General features: G+C 40.2%; 2 protein-coding genes across 3 annotated transcripts in view; both read left to right on the plus strand.

The window, feature by feature from the left end:
• Positions 1–7,226, plus strand: part of RGPD4 (RANBP2 like and GRIP domain containing 4) — a 36,694-nt gene extending 29,468 nt beyond the window's left edge. For both annotated transcript variants that reach the window (XM_054162837.1, XM_054162838.1), the window contains 6 exons: positions 275–485; positions 1,053–1,151; positions 1,314–1,456; positions 4,040–4,313; positions 4,449–4,783; positions 6,654–7,226. In XM_054162837.1, the coding sequence (XP_054018812.1) occupies positions 275–485; positions 1,053–1,151; positions 1,314–1,456; positions 4,040–4,313; positions 4,449–4,783; positions 6,654–6,959 (1,368 nt within the window). In that variant the 3' untranslated portion in view covers positions 6,960–7,226. The remainder of the gene's footprint in view (positions 1–274; positions 486–1,052; positions 1,152–1,313; positions 1,457–4,039; positions 4,314–4,448; positions 4,784–6,653) is intronic.
• Positions 7,227–11,026: 3,800 nt separating this feature from the next.
• The window catches only part of CCDC138 (coiled-coil domain containing 138), a 42,967-nt gene continuing 39,030 nt past the window's right edge, over positions 11,027–14,963 (plus strand). The window contains 3 exon segments of the mRNA XM_054163027.1: positions 11,027–11,160; positions 11,904–12,025; positions 14,114–14,298. Coding sequence (XP_054019002.1) covers positions 11,027–11,160; positions 11,904–12,025; positions 14,114–14,298 — 441 coding nt within the window.

The following is a 14,963-nucleotide window of genomic DNA, read 5'->3' on the forward strand; positions in this document are numbered from 1 at the left end:
AGAGAAAGAAGGTACAGCTGTTCTTGAACTGCTTTGGCTAGTAAAATCACTCCTAATATTTGAAAGCGTGCAACTTCAAAGGTACTTCAGTCTCTTGTCAAGTCAATGTCTTTGCTGTAAGCGTTCTGAAAATGTTCATTGATGCACAATTACTTTTTTTTAATTGATGTTCTTTTTATCTGAAATAATTGTACTTAGTCTCCTGAGGAATTAGTTTGAGTACTAGGCCCTTCTGGCCTATTTACTTATTACTTTACTTTTCTATTAATCTCAGGAGAATGAGGTTACAAGCTCAACCGACTTAGTCTGTTCCAGTAAAGAAGTACCTACTCCAGCCAGTGAGGTGACAGTACTTGACCAGTCAGCTACCAACAATGAAGAACCACATTCCACCACAGAAACTGTGCATGTATCAAGATCTGATGAAAAACCTGTGGATTTGTCAACGAAGAGAAGTGATTTGGAGAGTTCAGAGTCAACACAAGGTAATGTCAGTGGTATGTTCAGGTTTTTTGTAGGAGTGTAAGTATGCTTTTCTGTAGATCAGATTCATCTAACGTAGTTGTTGCCTTGGAGAGAAGTGGTATCACTGCTAAATTAGAAGCATGAGTATCAGTCTACTGAAAACATGATTGGGGAGTAGAATAATTACATACATTCTGATGGGCTCCAATGTGCTGCTACAGAGCAATGCTAGTGTCTGTTTAATTTATATATGATGTACTTCCAGTTCACTGTTAAATACTGCAGTTACTTATGTGAATCTGCACAGAAGTAATGTGCTGAAAATGTCATACAGTCTTGACACACCTCCCATTTAAAAAAAATTAAAACCCCAAAAAGAACAACAAAAATCACAAGCAAACACACACCCCACATCCCCCACACCCCAAACATGATAAATTTATGACTTAAGACAAGTGTCATGCAAACTTAAGATTTATTGTAAGGTAAAAATACCATGAAGACTTCTCCAGTTTATCCTTCTGACTGCCTAACATTAAATGCATTTTCTTTAAGGCAGAGAGAAACTTTCTTCTCTTATTTCATAGAAAACAGAGTCATCTCGTTCGGTTTCAGCAATACTGCAGGCTTGTCATTTGCAGATCTGGCTTCCAAAAACACTGGAGATTTTGCTTTTGGCTCAAAAGGTGAGTTAAACTAATCTCTGAGACAGACTCAGCTGGAATTCTGCTCTATGTGATACACCTTTTGTGCACCAAAGTTTCTGTTGATCAGTTAACAATAGATTTTTGGAAGTCTTTGTCAGGAAGAAACAACTACACAAAGCTTAAAATGTAACTCTTCTGTAGATAAAAACTTCAAGTGGGCAAATACAGGAGCAGCTGTGTTTGGAGAGACAGCCCGTAAAGCAGACGAAGATGAAGGTGGCAGCGATGATGAGGTGGTACATAGTGATGATATCCACTTTGAGCCAATTGTGTCCTTACCAGAGGTAAGGTGACTTCTGTAATATAAAATGACATTAAGAGAAGCATGTCTACTAATACTACAAGTTTTTAAAACCAGGTTTGCTTAACTAACTTTAGTTTGTGTTGTGTACTTGGTTCTGTATTCTTGAACTGCCTGTGTAGAAACACCTGCTGTAAAAATCCTAGCTTAGTTCTGGGGAAGTGTCTGGTGCATCAGTTAAAATCATCATTTATTTGATCACACTTTTGAGTGTTGATCAGCATGCAAATTTGTACACACAACTTGTAAAAGCACAGTTGAAAACCAAGGGGATGAACTCAGTAACTGTTAGTGCTTATACAGCTCACCTCTGACTTTGTACCAGTGATTTGTAGGTTTTGTTAGTAAAAGTTATGCCAACTTTGAATTTTTAGGCTAGGCAAGAGATTTCTAGAATCCCTAAGCAATAGAGATGTAGTACAATTAACCTCACCTGAAGGCTAAGGGGACTAACTGTGTCAAGGAACAAACCCACCAACCACCAGAGATGAAAGCATAACTACCTACCATTTGTTGCAAGAAATTAGTATCAATACATGTAACACAAATTCAGATGCTACCATAGTTGGCTCACACTTAACTATGGAACAACAAAACTATGCATGAGCAGAACTACTACAAGGATCACCTAAAGGCTTGTGATTTAAAGGGAAGGAGAGGACCTGTAGCTTGTCCACTCACTAGTTAATGCAAGGGCAGTCCAACTCAAGAAGTAGCCAAGGTAGGCAACCCTTACCACAGGGTGTTGCAGACCTGCTGCTCCATGGAGGACTTAAATGGAGTCCTACCAGAAAACATTTTAATACCCAAATCAAATTGGGGATTGGGGTGATATACGAGAACACACTACTTTGGACTAAGGAATCTCATCATCTTAGAGCTTTGTCCACCAACTGAAGGGGCTTCTGTTGACCAAGGTGGCATACATGGCAGCAGTAATGTTGAGTGCTGGGGAGTATTGTGGCTCAACTGTTGAGGGATCTCTAGTGTTGTCAGGCCAGGTGCACCTGGCATGCTTTGTTAGTCTGAAAATAACTTACTTTTCAAGAAGTAGAACAACTATCATCTTTTGAAGGTAGCCTCATAACTTTGGCTTTACACAGTCATTCATGTGTTGATTTTGGATTTAGCTGTAGTATGCCTAAAAACCATTTCAAACTCTTCTGATGGTACTGTTCTTTCATGTAGCTTTCCTATAAACATTATACTAATCTAAAAGTATATTTATTATACAAGACAGAGCCCAAATAAAGTGCCCAGTTCTGGTGCTCTCCACTGTAAGAACGACATTGAGCTGCTGGAGCGGGTCCAGAGGAAGGCCACAAAGATGGTCAGAGAACTGGAGCAGCTCCCTGATAGGAACAGGCTGAGAGAGCTGGGGCTGTTAGCTGGGAAAAGAGAAGGCTCTGGGGAGACCTCATACCAGCATTCCAGTGCCTGAAAGGGGCGTACAATAAAGCCATGGAGGGACCTTTTACAAGGGCTTGCAGTATTAGGACAAGAGGAAATGGATTGATGCTTTGGCAGGAGGGCAGGTTTAGACTGGAGATTAGGAAGAAATTCTTTATAATGAGGAAGGTGAGATGCTGGAACAGGTTGCCCAGGGAGGTCATGGAAGCCCCCTCAAGGCCAGGTTGGATGAGGCCTTGAGGAACTTGGTCTGGTGGAAGGTGCCCCTGTCCAGGGCCAGGGGACTGGAACTAGATAATCTTTTAAGGTCCCTTCCAACCCAAACCATCATATGAATCTGTGTAGTTTGTAACATACTTTTAACCATCTTACTCAATTTTTGGTATGCTTTTATTCATCTGTGTGTCTTACAACTCTTATAAATTGGGGTTTTTTAAGCTTTTTTTCTTTTCTTCCCTTACTTCCTGCTTCTCCAGTCTCATTTTTTCCTCCACAAATTGTTGTTAGATATTTCTCTAGTTCTTTCAAGTGTTCCTTAGGTTTGGAAGCTGTGTTAAGGAGGTTAGAGACCAGTAATATGCATACATGAACTGAGGAGGAGATACGGGTGTCAGGGCTCAGTTTGTTAAACTCAGTTGATGTTCATACTATTTAAATGCAAATATCAGGTTCTCTAATCATGTTCAAAAGCAAATGCCTGGAATGGTAATAGTACTGGATCTTAACTCTCAGTGTATACATTACTTCTGAAGAACTTGCCAAAACACTTGATAGTGTGCTTTATTTTTCCCAAGAAAGATAACACACAGACACACGCACACACACAGAATCTGCTAAAAAATCAATTCCCCAAAAGAAAGCCACATCAAAAACCACCTCTAAAGCAGTGAGCCTCTATTAAAACCATACAGAGCATGGCAAAGAAGTATTGCAGTGCTAGAATTAATCTCAAACAGTAAAATTTGTTGTGGTTTTAAATTCTGAAAAGGCTAGACTTTTCACTCATTTTGCTGTGATGGGTATGGTGTTGGATAAAGGACCACGTTGAATATTTTCCTGTTGTAGTACGTCAGAATCATCTTACGTGTGTGTGATACTATTCAACATCTGTCACAGCAGCTCTTTGAGAAATTACAAGTACTGTACTGTGTTTCAGGTGGAGGTAAAATCTGGAGAAGAAGATGAAGAAATTCTCTTCAAAGAGAGGGCAAAACTTTACAGATGGGACAGGGGTGCTGTTCAGTGGAAGGAGCGTGGTGTTGGAGAGATAAAGATCCTCTTCCATACACAGAAGAAATACTACAGAATCCTGATGAGAAGAGACCAAGTTTTTAAAGTCTGTGCAAACCACATCATTACCAAAGAAATGAACTTAGTGCCCTCTGATACATCAAACAATGCTTTTATTTGGACAGCCACAGATTATGCTGGTGAGGGGTTTTTTTAGATGTTTTTTTTGTCTGTAGTTTTTGTGGGTTTGTTTTTCCCTGAAGATTATATAAAACAAAAGGTATTTGTTTCTGATGCTACTGAATACAACTAAAACCTGTTCTCTGATTTTTCAGATTATGAAGGAAAAGTTGAACAACTTGCAGTCAGATTCAAAAGCCAAGAAATGGCTAATTCTTTCAAGAAGAGGTTTGAAGAATGCCAGAAAAGCTTGTCAGAACTACAGAAGGGACATTTATCTCTGGCAGCAGGACTGTCAAAGGACACCAATCCTATTGTGTATTTTGAAGTTTCTGCTAATGATGAACCGCTAGGACTCATAACCATGGAGCTATTTTCAAATATTGTCCCTCGAACTGCTGAAAATTTCAGAGCCCTGTGCACAGGAGAGAGAGGATTTGGATATAAGAACTCCATCTTTCACAGAATAGTCACAGGCTTTGTGTGTCAGGTAAGCATAACAAGAACTCTTCACTGAGAAACTGAGATGCATGTTGACTAATAATGGCACTTCAAAAAAATTGCTTGTACAGGAAAGCAGGTTTGTGTTGGCAGCATGAGTCCAGTGTGCAAGATACTCTCATCTGCCCTTTTCCTACGAGGAGATAAGAAATGGTGCTAGCAGAGCATGCTGCTCTAAACCAAATGAATTTTACCAAATGCTTTTGTCTGCCAGCTGCCTGATGCTTTAGTGTTACTTTGTGCTGCCATGTTGGTGTTGAAGGAAAACCAGAGATTCCCTCTTGCAGTAGATAACGGATCTGTTGCTGAACAGCAGCACCAAGGAAAGTAGGGGTTCCTAAAACTACTGCTCAGCCTTCTCTCTCTACAGAGATGAATTTCTTCATGCTCAGCGGCTGAGAAAACTTACTAAGTATCTCTTCCATTTCAAGAGTACACTTTGTATTTCAGATAACTTGCACTCTAAAACTGGTATTTCAAGTATTTTGAATGCTCAAGTTTCCTTCTAAAAAGTCCTGTAGATCAGTGCAGTGGCTTGTTCCTTAATACACTCAATTTCTTTACCTACATCTGAATACCTACATAGATAGTGGGTTTGAAATTATCAAGTCTCTTGATTAGGTGTCATCTGTGTTTGAAGTATACCCTTTATGACCGTTAAAACTCTGTGCCCTTCTGGTAAGGGAAGCAGTCTTACTCCTTTAGCGTTTGAGCTTGTTTTGAAAGTATTCCACAATCTATAAGGAGCAGACTTTTTCTTTTAAAACAGTTAACTGTGGTGCAGTTAATGGTCTTAAAACAAAGTGTGTACCCTGACAAAAAGTGAGCTTTTAACACATGAAATGAGTGTGTTCTAAGCTATGTCTGCTTTGCCTAAACTTTCTTCAGGTACACTGAGATTTTCAATGACAATTAAGGCTTTCCTTTAAAGATATACATAAAGGTGGCAGCATAGATTATCATATAGTTAAATATGCAATGGAGTCAGAAGTGTGCTGCCTTATGGAAAGACAGAAGACACTGCTCACTAGCAGTGACTGCTCTCCTGAATAAGCAGGTCACTGGTGCTTTAGCCTTTTTCAGATGTTCAATTCTGTGCCTGCAGGATGAGCCTTTTGTGAGATAACACAGGTCCTAACTGTCAGGGTGGCAACTAAGCACCACATAGCTGCTAGCTGACTCCTCCGCTCTTGCAGTGAGATAGGAAAGAGAATTTTGGGGGTAGGAGGGGAAAAACCTAAAACTCATGAGTTAAGAACAGTTAAACAAAATATGATAAAAAATATAATAATAGTAGTTAAAAGGATGTAACAAAGAGAAATACCCAAGAAATGACAAGTGATGCACAATGCATTTGCTTATTGCCCGCTGGCTAAGTCTTTGTCTAGTTTGAGACAGCTGTCTTGGCTGTGCTTCCTCTCAGCTTCTTATGCACACTGGCAGAGCACAGGAAACTGAAAAATCCTTGACTTATAGGTGCTATTTAGCAATGACTAAACCATCAATCTGTTACCAACATTATCTTTACACTAAATCCAAGACACAGCACTGCACCCACTACAAGGAAGAAAATTAACTCTGTCACAGGGCCAAGTGATGCAGCCTAAAGGAGCAGGAAGGTAAAATACTGTGGTGAGAATAAACAAGGGCTAAACTGTCCACTACTGCTTTCTTTATCATGAACAAAGCTGATGAAGGTGGGGAGTTGTATATCTAAGTAAATATGGTACTTGTAAAACTTAAGAATGAGCTCTTCCAAAGCAAAGTCTCTTAATGTTGAAGGGGAATGTAATTGTGCTGTTAGTTTGTGTTTCAGGACTTAACAAATTAATGCTGTGCCCTTTTGTTTTGTTTTTAAGGGAGGTGATATAACTAACCATGATGGAACAGGAGGGCGGTCAGTTTATGGAGAATCATTTGAAGATGAGAACTTTGAAGTGAAACACACTGGCCCTGGGTTGTTGTCAATGGCAAATAGGGGCAGGGATACAAATAACTCTCAGTTCTTCATAACACTTAAAAAAGCAGAACACTTGGACTTCAAGCATGTGGTATTTGGGTTTGTGAAAGATGGAATGGATGTTGTGAAAAAGATTGAATCCTTTGGTTCTTCTAAAGGGCAAGTAAATGGAAGAATTGTCATTACAGACTGTGGGCAAATATAGAATTATTGCTTCAAGTATACAGATGTTCTAGTGGTATAAATCGGTATTTAGATGTTACTGACTAATTATTTCAGCTTCTCAAAATGGACACTTCTGATGTATAAATGTAAAATTACACCTTATAGTTGGGTTTTTTTATGTGTTCTAATTGATTTTTTTTTTTGCATGTTAAGAGTTCAGACACTGGCATATTTCAGGTGTATTTCTGTTATCCTGCCATATTTGTATTAAATGTTAAATTTTAAAAATAAAGCTTAGTCTTGTTAAAATAAATGTGTTGTCTTCACTTTGATTTGTCAAAAAAAAGAAAAAAATAGAAACTTGGGTAATCTATTTTCTTGCTGTTGTAAATCTGTTTTGAATATGGAACTTGTAGGTGTTCATGGCTGGTCAGCAACCTGAAGGCCTTTGAAATGTAATGTTTACTCTTAAGGTGTGGAAAGCGAGCTGAGGCAGCTGGCAGTCTCTGAACAGCACTGGAATAGTTGAAAACTTGAAAATAGTTCTTAAACGTTTTGATTGGTAGCATCTCCAGCAAAATACCAGGGTGTTTTTTGTGTGCATACACTATTCCTAACTGATTTCATGCAGTGATAAACATCATTGGGATTTTACCTCACTGAAATGCCGTAGCATCCTCCATTACTTGCTGTGTTTCTCCTGTTCTTTTCCCAATGTCTGTTGGCTGCTGGGATAGACTTCTTGTAGCTCGCTTCTCCTAGCTTGCTGCAGAGCAGAGTAACTGCTTTTAATAGTGAATACGCGTGAATCTTAGGGGTGTTTAAATTTCCACTGTACAGCTCAGTGCTGGCGTTCTCAAGATAAATTTGGCATGGTCTGTAAGTTGGAAATATTTAACTTGTAAGGGTTAAAGCTGAGCATACAAGGACTTCTTGTTTTGAGTTTTTTGTTTGGTCTGTTGCTTCTCTTGTTGCTGGGCTTCGATGGTGATTTTGATTTCTGACTTTTTGTCGAGGAGGCATTAAAAAAAACCAAACAACCAACAACACACACACAAAAAAACCCCACCACCAAACAAACAAAGAGACAAAAAATCCACAACCACCAACCTGCTGTCGCTGTGAGGCTGCGGTTTAGTCCCCTGTCCCCCTTCGTGAGCAGCAGGCGTGGGGGGCTGCTCCCGCAAAGAAGCGCTGTCCCGCCTTGCTGCGGAGGGAAACGTTGGTTGCTACGGCGCGCGGCTGCCGCGGCGCTGCGGCGCGCCGCTCCCAGCCCGGTGGGGGCGACGGCAGCCGGCGCCCTCTGTCGTCGGCACAGGGAACCGACGCTCCTCCGCCTGTTCCCGCCCTACAGGCGGTACGAGTCTATGCGCCTGCGCACCGCCGCGCGTCCGCCAGTCAGCCGCTCCCTGCCGCGCCTGCGTTCGCCGCCGGACGGTGGTGGCGGTTTCTTCGAGCGCGAGCGGCGGGTCATGGCGGGTCCTGGACTGGGCTCGGGCCCGGGCCCGGGTCTGGGTCTCTCCGCGCAGTGTCTCCACCGGCGCTACCGGCGGGAGCTGGCAGGGGTGAGATGGGAGAGCCGGGAGCGCTCGCCAGTGGCGGGCAGACGGACGGTGTGGGAGGAGGAAAGACATTGCTTCTCCGCTAGTCCTTTGGCGTCTGGGAGCGGAGGACTCTGCGTCCCCTCCCGTGGGGTTCCTTGTGAGCATTGTGGTGTTACGTGTACAGTGAGAGAGCCCAAACCAGGATTTAAACAGACTTAGCTTACGTGTAAAGTGTGCTCTTTCTAGTCTTACCCCGTCCTTTTCCTGTGATTGTTACAATCCTTTTAAAGTAGTGCACTAAGCATGTATTTTTTATATATATATATATATATAATAGGAGAATTAATTACTTTTGTGTCTTCTTTTGCCACCGCAGTTGCCAGCCTTACTTGTCACTGTAAAACTTAAAGATTATCTGTTTGCAGGATTAGGAAGTCGTTCCCTATCTAGTTAACCATTACCACTATAACCAGACAGTGAATGTATGCATATCGTTGCCCTGCCAAGGTAAAGCAGTATTAATTTACACTAGAGAATGCCAATTTTTTTTACAGCAGTATGAATGAAGAAAATGGATTGTGATTCCTGTTTCCATTGCTTGTGCTGATGTAAGCATTTACTTGTCTGCACAGTGGATAAGAAAACTGGCCTGCCTGAAAATCCATCACCAAACACCTTTTCCACATGCTGGTGTTTAAAAGACTTTGGTACTCTGTGGAAGGAATGCTTGATGACTAGGCACTTTACTTTGACTGAAGCCTACCTGTCACAGACAAATTTTTGCAGTTGTTTCCTTGCATCTGTATTCCATGGGTCAAATGCTTTCACTCTGCACAGGGGTAACAGACTTTTTAAAGTGTTCAAACCCATGTTGCAACAGAAGCAATACTTTGTAAAAATAACTGAGCACCCAACAGTCGACAGAGGATGAAAATTGGATTTGAGCTAGCAATATAGTTGGACTGGGAGATCAAGCTGGCCCTGGGAATCTTCATGGTTGCCCATGAGCCAGCAATGTGCTCTTGTGGCCAAGGTGGCCAACACCATTCCAGGGTGAATTAGAAGGTGTGTGGTTAGTAGGTCAAGAGGGGTTCTCCCTCTCTACTCTGCCCTGGTGAGGCCACATCTGGAATATTGTGTCCAGTTCTGTGCTCCTCAGTTCAGGAAGGACAGGGAACTGCTTGAAAGAGTCCAGCACAAAGACACAAAAATGATTAATGGAGTGAAACATCTTCCTTATGAGGAGAGACTGAGGGAGCTGGGGTTGCTTAACCTGGAGAAGAGGAGGCTCAGAGGAGACTTTATTGCTGTCTACAACTACCTGAAAGGAGGTTGTAGCCAGGTGGGGGGTTGGTCTCTTCTCACAGGAAACCAGCACCAGAACAAGAGGACACAGTCTCAGGCTGTGCCAGGGGATGTTTAGGCTGGATGGTACAAAGAAGTTCTTCACAGAGTCATTTGCCATTGGAATGGGCTGCCCAGAGAGGTGGTAGGGTCAGTGTCCCTGGAGTTGTTTAAGGAGGGCCTGGATGGAGTGCTTGGTGCCATGGTTTAGTTGATTAGATGGTGTTTGGTGATAGGTTGAACTCAATGATCTCGAAGGTCTTTTCCAACCTGGTTAATTCTGTTCTGTTCACTATTAGTATTTCGTTATCAGTCTGTGGGAAATATATTTGCCTCTATATTAAAATGAAGTCCATTTACATTTATATATTGAAGAGAAACCACTCCCTTTTTCTAGTTTGTAATAAGAGTTCTGTCACAAGGCATTGTAGCTGTTGAAAAAGTATGCTGTAAAATATTCTTTTCCCTGAAAATTCTGACTATGTTATGGTGATTTTGCTCTTTCCTGTAGGATTGCCTTTCAGGAGCATTAGATGCTGAATGTAAGAGTGGAATCTCTCTAGCATACAAAGGTAATACCAAGCAACAGTGCTTTGATGTCTTTTTCAGGGAAAATAAATACTAAAGCTGTATCATTCCTAAACTTAAATAAATTTGATTTTTTTTCATTTTAAATAGCTAGTCATTCTTGATCAGGGGTTTATGATATCTGGGAACCATGCCTGGAAATGTTAGTATTCACATAAAGAGGACAACAAATGCTTTAGTATGATGATTCCGAATCTGTTTGTGTTTATGCCCTGCTTGAAATATTTGGTAGCAGTTCACCTCACAGTGCATATATCTGTCTTTCATTTAAATATGTTTAATATTTGGAATGTCTTTGTGCTTCTTGAGAAACATGTTACTGGTGCATGTGGGCAGGAGGGTAAAACAATGTATTTATTTATGGAAAAACTGGTATATGAAGGCAAGCTGTAAGACTTCAGAAAAACAGATTTGCTTTGAAAATAATTATTTCTGTGGTTTAAGCTGTTGTAATGCTTTATTCATTTGTCAGGCCTCAGCAGTTGGGTGTATTGTTGGTTTTTTTGGGGTTTTTTTTTTGTTCTTAGACCTATGTGTACACATGGTCAGCATTTCTGAAAAGCTGGTTTGGGGTTTCCTAATGTCATCTTAAATGCAGAACAAAATTGTTACTATTGTTGTTCCAGGTGACATGGACAGCTCACTGGAAAATACAGCTATTTCTTTATCCAAATCTTCTTTAGAGTCAGAATTTGCTGAAAGTGGAAGAGAAAACAGCATCAGATCTTCTAGTGATTTGCTACAGAATTTTCAAGATTGGGATTGGTGAGAGGTCTTCTAATTTCTCCTTTGCCATTTATTATCTCTCATAATCCATTTATTATCTCTCATAATCCAGATTAACCATAAATAAATGTTTATGTTCAGATTGTGCAGCTGCAGAAGTTGTTTTAAGATTTTTGTTGCTTGTTAAGTAAATAACTCCTTGTGGCCAGTGTATGAAATAGCATGAATGCCAGTTTTGATGAGGACACTTACTTATCTTGATCACTTTCTAATCTAGTCTGTGCGTGATGGAATTTCTAATGAGATGCAGGAATGATGTAAACCAAGCTAGGAAGTATAAACTGAACTAGGAGGAGAGCGAAGAGCTCAAACTGATGAAAAGCTTTAAGTTTATTTAGAGATAATGTGACTCCAAATTCCAAGAAATCTCTTTTTGGGGCTGCTTCACACAAAATAATTTTAAAATTTGTATTTTTATCTTCCCTACAATTTGGTGGTTGGTGATAGGAGAAGACTGTTGCTTTTACCTGCCTCATACATATGCTTCCAGTATGAAAATTCTGGTTATTGTTAGCTACTTTTAGGTCAGCAACTTTATTACTAGTTCTGGTTAAAATATTGCCTTCCATCAAAATGATTTAACTCTGCTATTTGTTGTCAGTTAAATACCAAATTCTTAGATCAATCTGTGTTTCTATTTTATACAGACTTCTCTCACCACTCTATATGTAGCTTCACATTGTTGGCTTTTTGTGGTGTTTGTTTGTTTGGTTGGTTTTTAGTTTTGATGATAAGTAAGATTATTTTTTTGTGTGTGATTCAAGTGATATAGAAATAGAAGAGAAGACCATTAGTTGCTCTGAAACTGATGCACTTCAAAATACAGCTCTATACATGGAAACAGGTAATAAATATTGAATTTCAAATAATTCTACAACTGAGTGATGGCTAACATGAAATTTAAAAATCTTCCTAGTAAATGTATTTTTGATCACTTCAGAAATACAATAATCATCTAAAATCGGTTTTAATTTGGGGATTAAGCCTTTCATGTATCTCTAAGTAACTCCTTTAGAATTAGATTAGGAGGTCTAGACATACTTGGTGCACAAAAATTCAACCTTTCATGGAACCTCCTTGCCAAGTGACTTTATAATGCAAACAAAGAAAGAGGGTGGGATTTGGTTTTTTTTTCATTTGCTTTATTTCTTCATTAACAGCTCTGTTAAGCCAGATGTCTTTTGCCAGTTTTTCATCCTTAAACTGGCAATGGTTTTAGGTTCAGAAGAAGATTGCTGTAGTCTTTTGAACATATATCTGCAGGTATGGAGGCTGGCAACCAACCAACCTCAAAGTGGCTAAAAGAAATTTTGGAAGCCTGGCAGAATAGTAATAGACTCTCACTAAGACTTGTAGTAAATGAATGGGAAGATTATAAGAACAGCTTTCTGAAAAGCCATTCTTTCAGAAAAATGTTTAAAACTAAAATTAATTGTGCTAGGAAAAATGAATAGTTTACAATACTTGGGATCAGAGCATTTGCTAAATGCAAAACTAATAAATAGCATACACATTTGTTTCAGATATGACTGCTTTTTTCTGTTTTCTTGTCCCTTATTTTCTGTTTCTGTTATGATTTGCTTTGGCATTGTACTAGTTAAGCTCTTTTTCCTCATTTCTGAAGGCACTGAAGGCAGAACAGGTTTGGTTTATTGTGCTGCTCCAGCTGTGATGGGTGATCAACCCAATTGCATGCCACCAATTAGCTCTGCTAGATCATTTGCTTATCTAGTAGCCTTTTTCCTGTTTCCTGATGCTCCTTCTCATTTTCCTTCTTTTGCCTTCTCTAGCTGCTTGCCAAATAAACAGCCTATCCCTAACTACTTTTTCCTCATTGGCCTGACTTTTGCTACATCTATACCTGTTGTGGTTTAACCTGCACAGGCAGATCAGCCCCACACAGCTGCTGGCTCACTTTCCCCCCAACCCTTCCCAAGTAAGGAGAGAATCAAAAAGGGGTAAGTGAGAAAACTCATGAGATAGACAGTTTATAGGTAAAGCAAAAGCTGTTCATGCTAGCAAAGCAAAACAAGGAATTAATTCACTGTTTCCCGTCAGCAGGCAGGTGTTCAGCTCTCTCCAGGAAAGCAGGGCTCCATCATGCATAATGATTACCTAGGAAGACAAATGCCATATATCTGAAAGTACCCCCTTCCAACTTATTCCCCAAGATTTTATTGCTGAGTGTGATGTCATATGGTCTGAGATATCCCTCTGGTCACCTGGGGTCAACTGTCTCAGCTGTGACCCCTCCCAATTTCTTGTGCACCCCTAGCCTACTCACTGGTGGGATGATGTGAGGAGCAAAACAGGCCTTGATGCTGTACAAGCGCTGCTCAGCAATAAGTAAAACATCCCTGTGTTATCAACACTGTTTTAGTCAGAAATCCAAAACAGCCCCTAGGAGCTACTGTCAACAAAATTAACTCTGTTCCAGCCCAAACCAGCACAGTACCCAAATTTGTATTTCTGCTGCTATCACCTAGGTAATTTTGTTCTGATGTAGTACCTAGGTGCAGCTGCACCTTGTAAGGCATCTCTCCCCAGAAGACCCCAATATTTCCCTTCAACTATCTGTGAATTTTGCCCATTTGACTGAAATCCAGCCATTCCTTGCTGTGCTCTCTGCATTGTTCATCATTATGATTCAGTCTGTGCCTAGATTTCATACAGACATCTATGGAATTTCTATAGGGCGTAGTTTTGCTTACAAAACTCCGTTGATCACTTATCAATCCAAACAAGTCACAGAACACCACTTTGAGCAATTCTCCATAACCCTTCAGATTACTTTGTCATTTTTGATACGTCTTTCTCTATAGTTGTCACTCTAAAGGCCTAAAATAAGATTTTGCTGTTTTGAGACAATAATCATGTCATTATTTGTCTAGGACTAGTTTTTTAATGTCACATGGGTTTTTCCTTTATACAGGCAGCACCTTACCATCCCATTTGTCTGCAAATACACAAGAAAGTAGTGACCAAAATCTTATCAATGGCTTGGTAAGAAAAATGTTCAGTGGAACTGATGCTCAGGCATGCAGTAGTCAAGGATTAATACCACCTCACATCAATCAAATTTATGATGAATTATTTGTCATACATCAGAAGCTCCAGGTAGGAAGTGGAATCACCTTAAAATTCTGTGGAGTAATGATATGAAGATTCTGACTTTTGACAGATTTCAGACATTGCTTCTTTACTAAATATCTATTACATATATACTAAAACTCACTTATATACTGACACATTTATTACTACTGCCTACACTAATCACAGTTACTTACATGATAAAACTCTCATCATCTGCCTCTTCTCCTAAATTGATGAACTGTTTTGGTAGTGGTGCTTTGATTTGCACAGTGGGTCAATCAGATGGAAGTCAGCTTAAGTGAGTTTGAACACAGCACTTCTACATCCAAGAGTGCCATGTCATAAACTGTGGACATGGAGGGAAACACCTGCAGCCATTGCTTCTCCTGAGATCATATGAAACTATTCTCCTGACCCTAGACATTCAAGAGTACTTGCTTTCATGGCCTCCTGTGAAAACACTCCTTTTACCCTTATCTTTAGTTTTGTGCGGCTAAGGAATTCCCATAGTTCATCCCCTAGCAGGCTTAGGCCACTAACAGAAGAACCTGCTATATGGTTTTAGTCTGTAATACCGCCCATACTTCTGCTCATGTCCCTGTCAGGACCATCTCTTGCACTGTATTTTTTCAGGAGTGCTTGCCACTAACTGAAGAAACAATAGGCTAATCTAGTGTTCACTGTAGACA

Source organism: Dryobates pubescens, chromosome 7 (genome assembly GCF_014839835.1).
Source record: "Dryobates pubescens isolate bDryPub1 chromosome 7, bDryPub1.pri, whole genome shotgun sequence".
NCBI lineage: Eukaryota > Metazoa > Chordata > Aves > Piciformes > Picidae > Dryobates > Dryobates pubescens.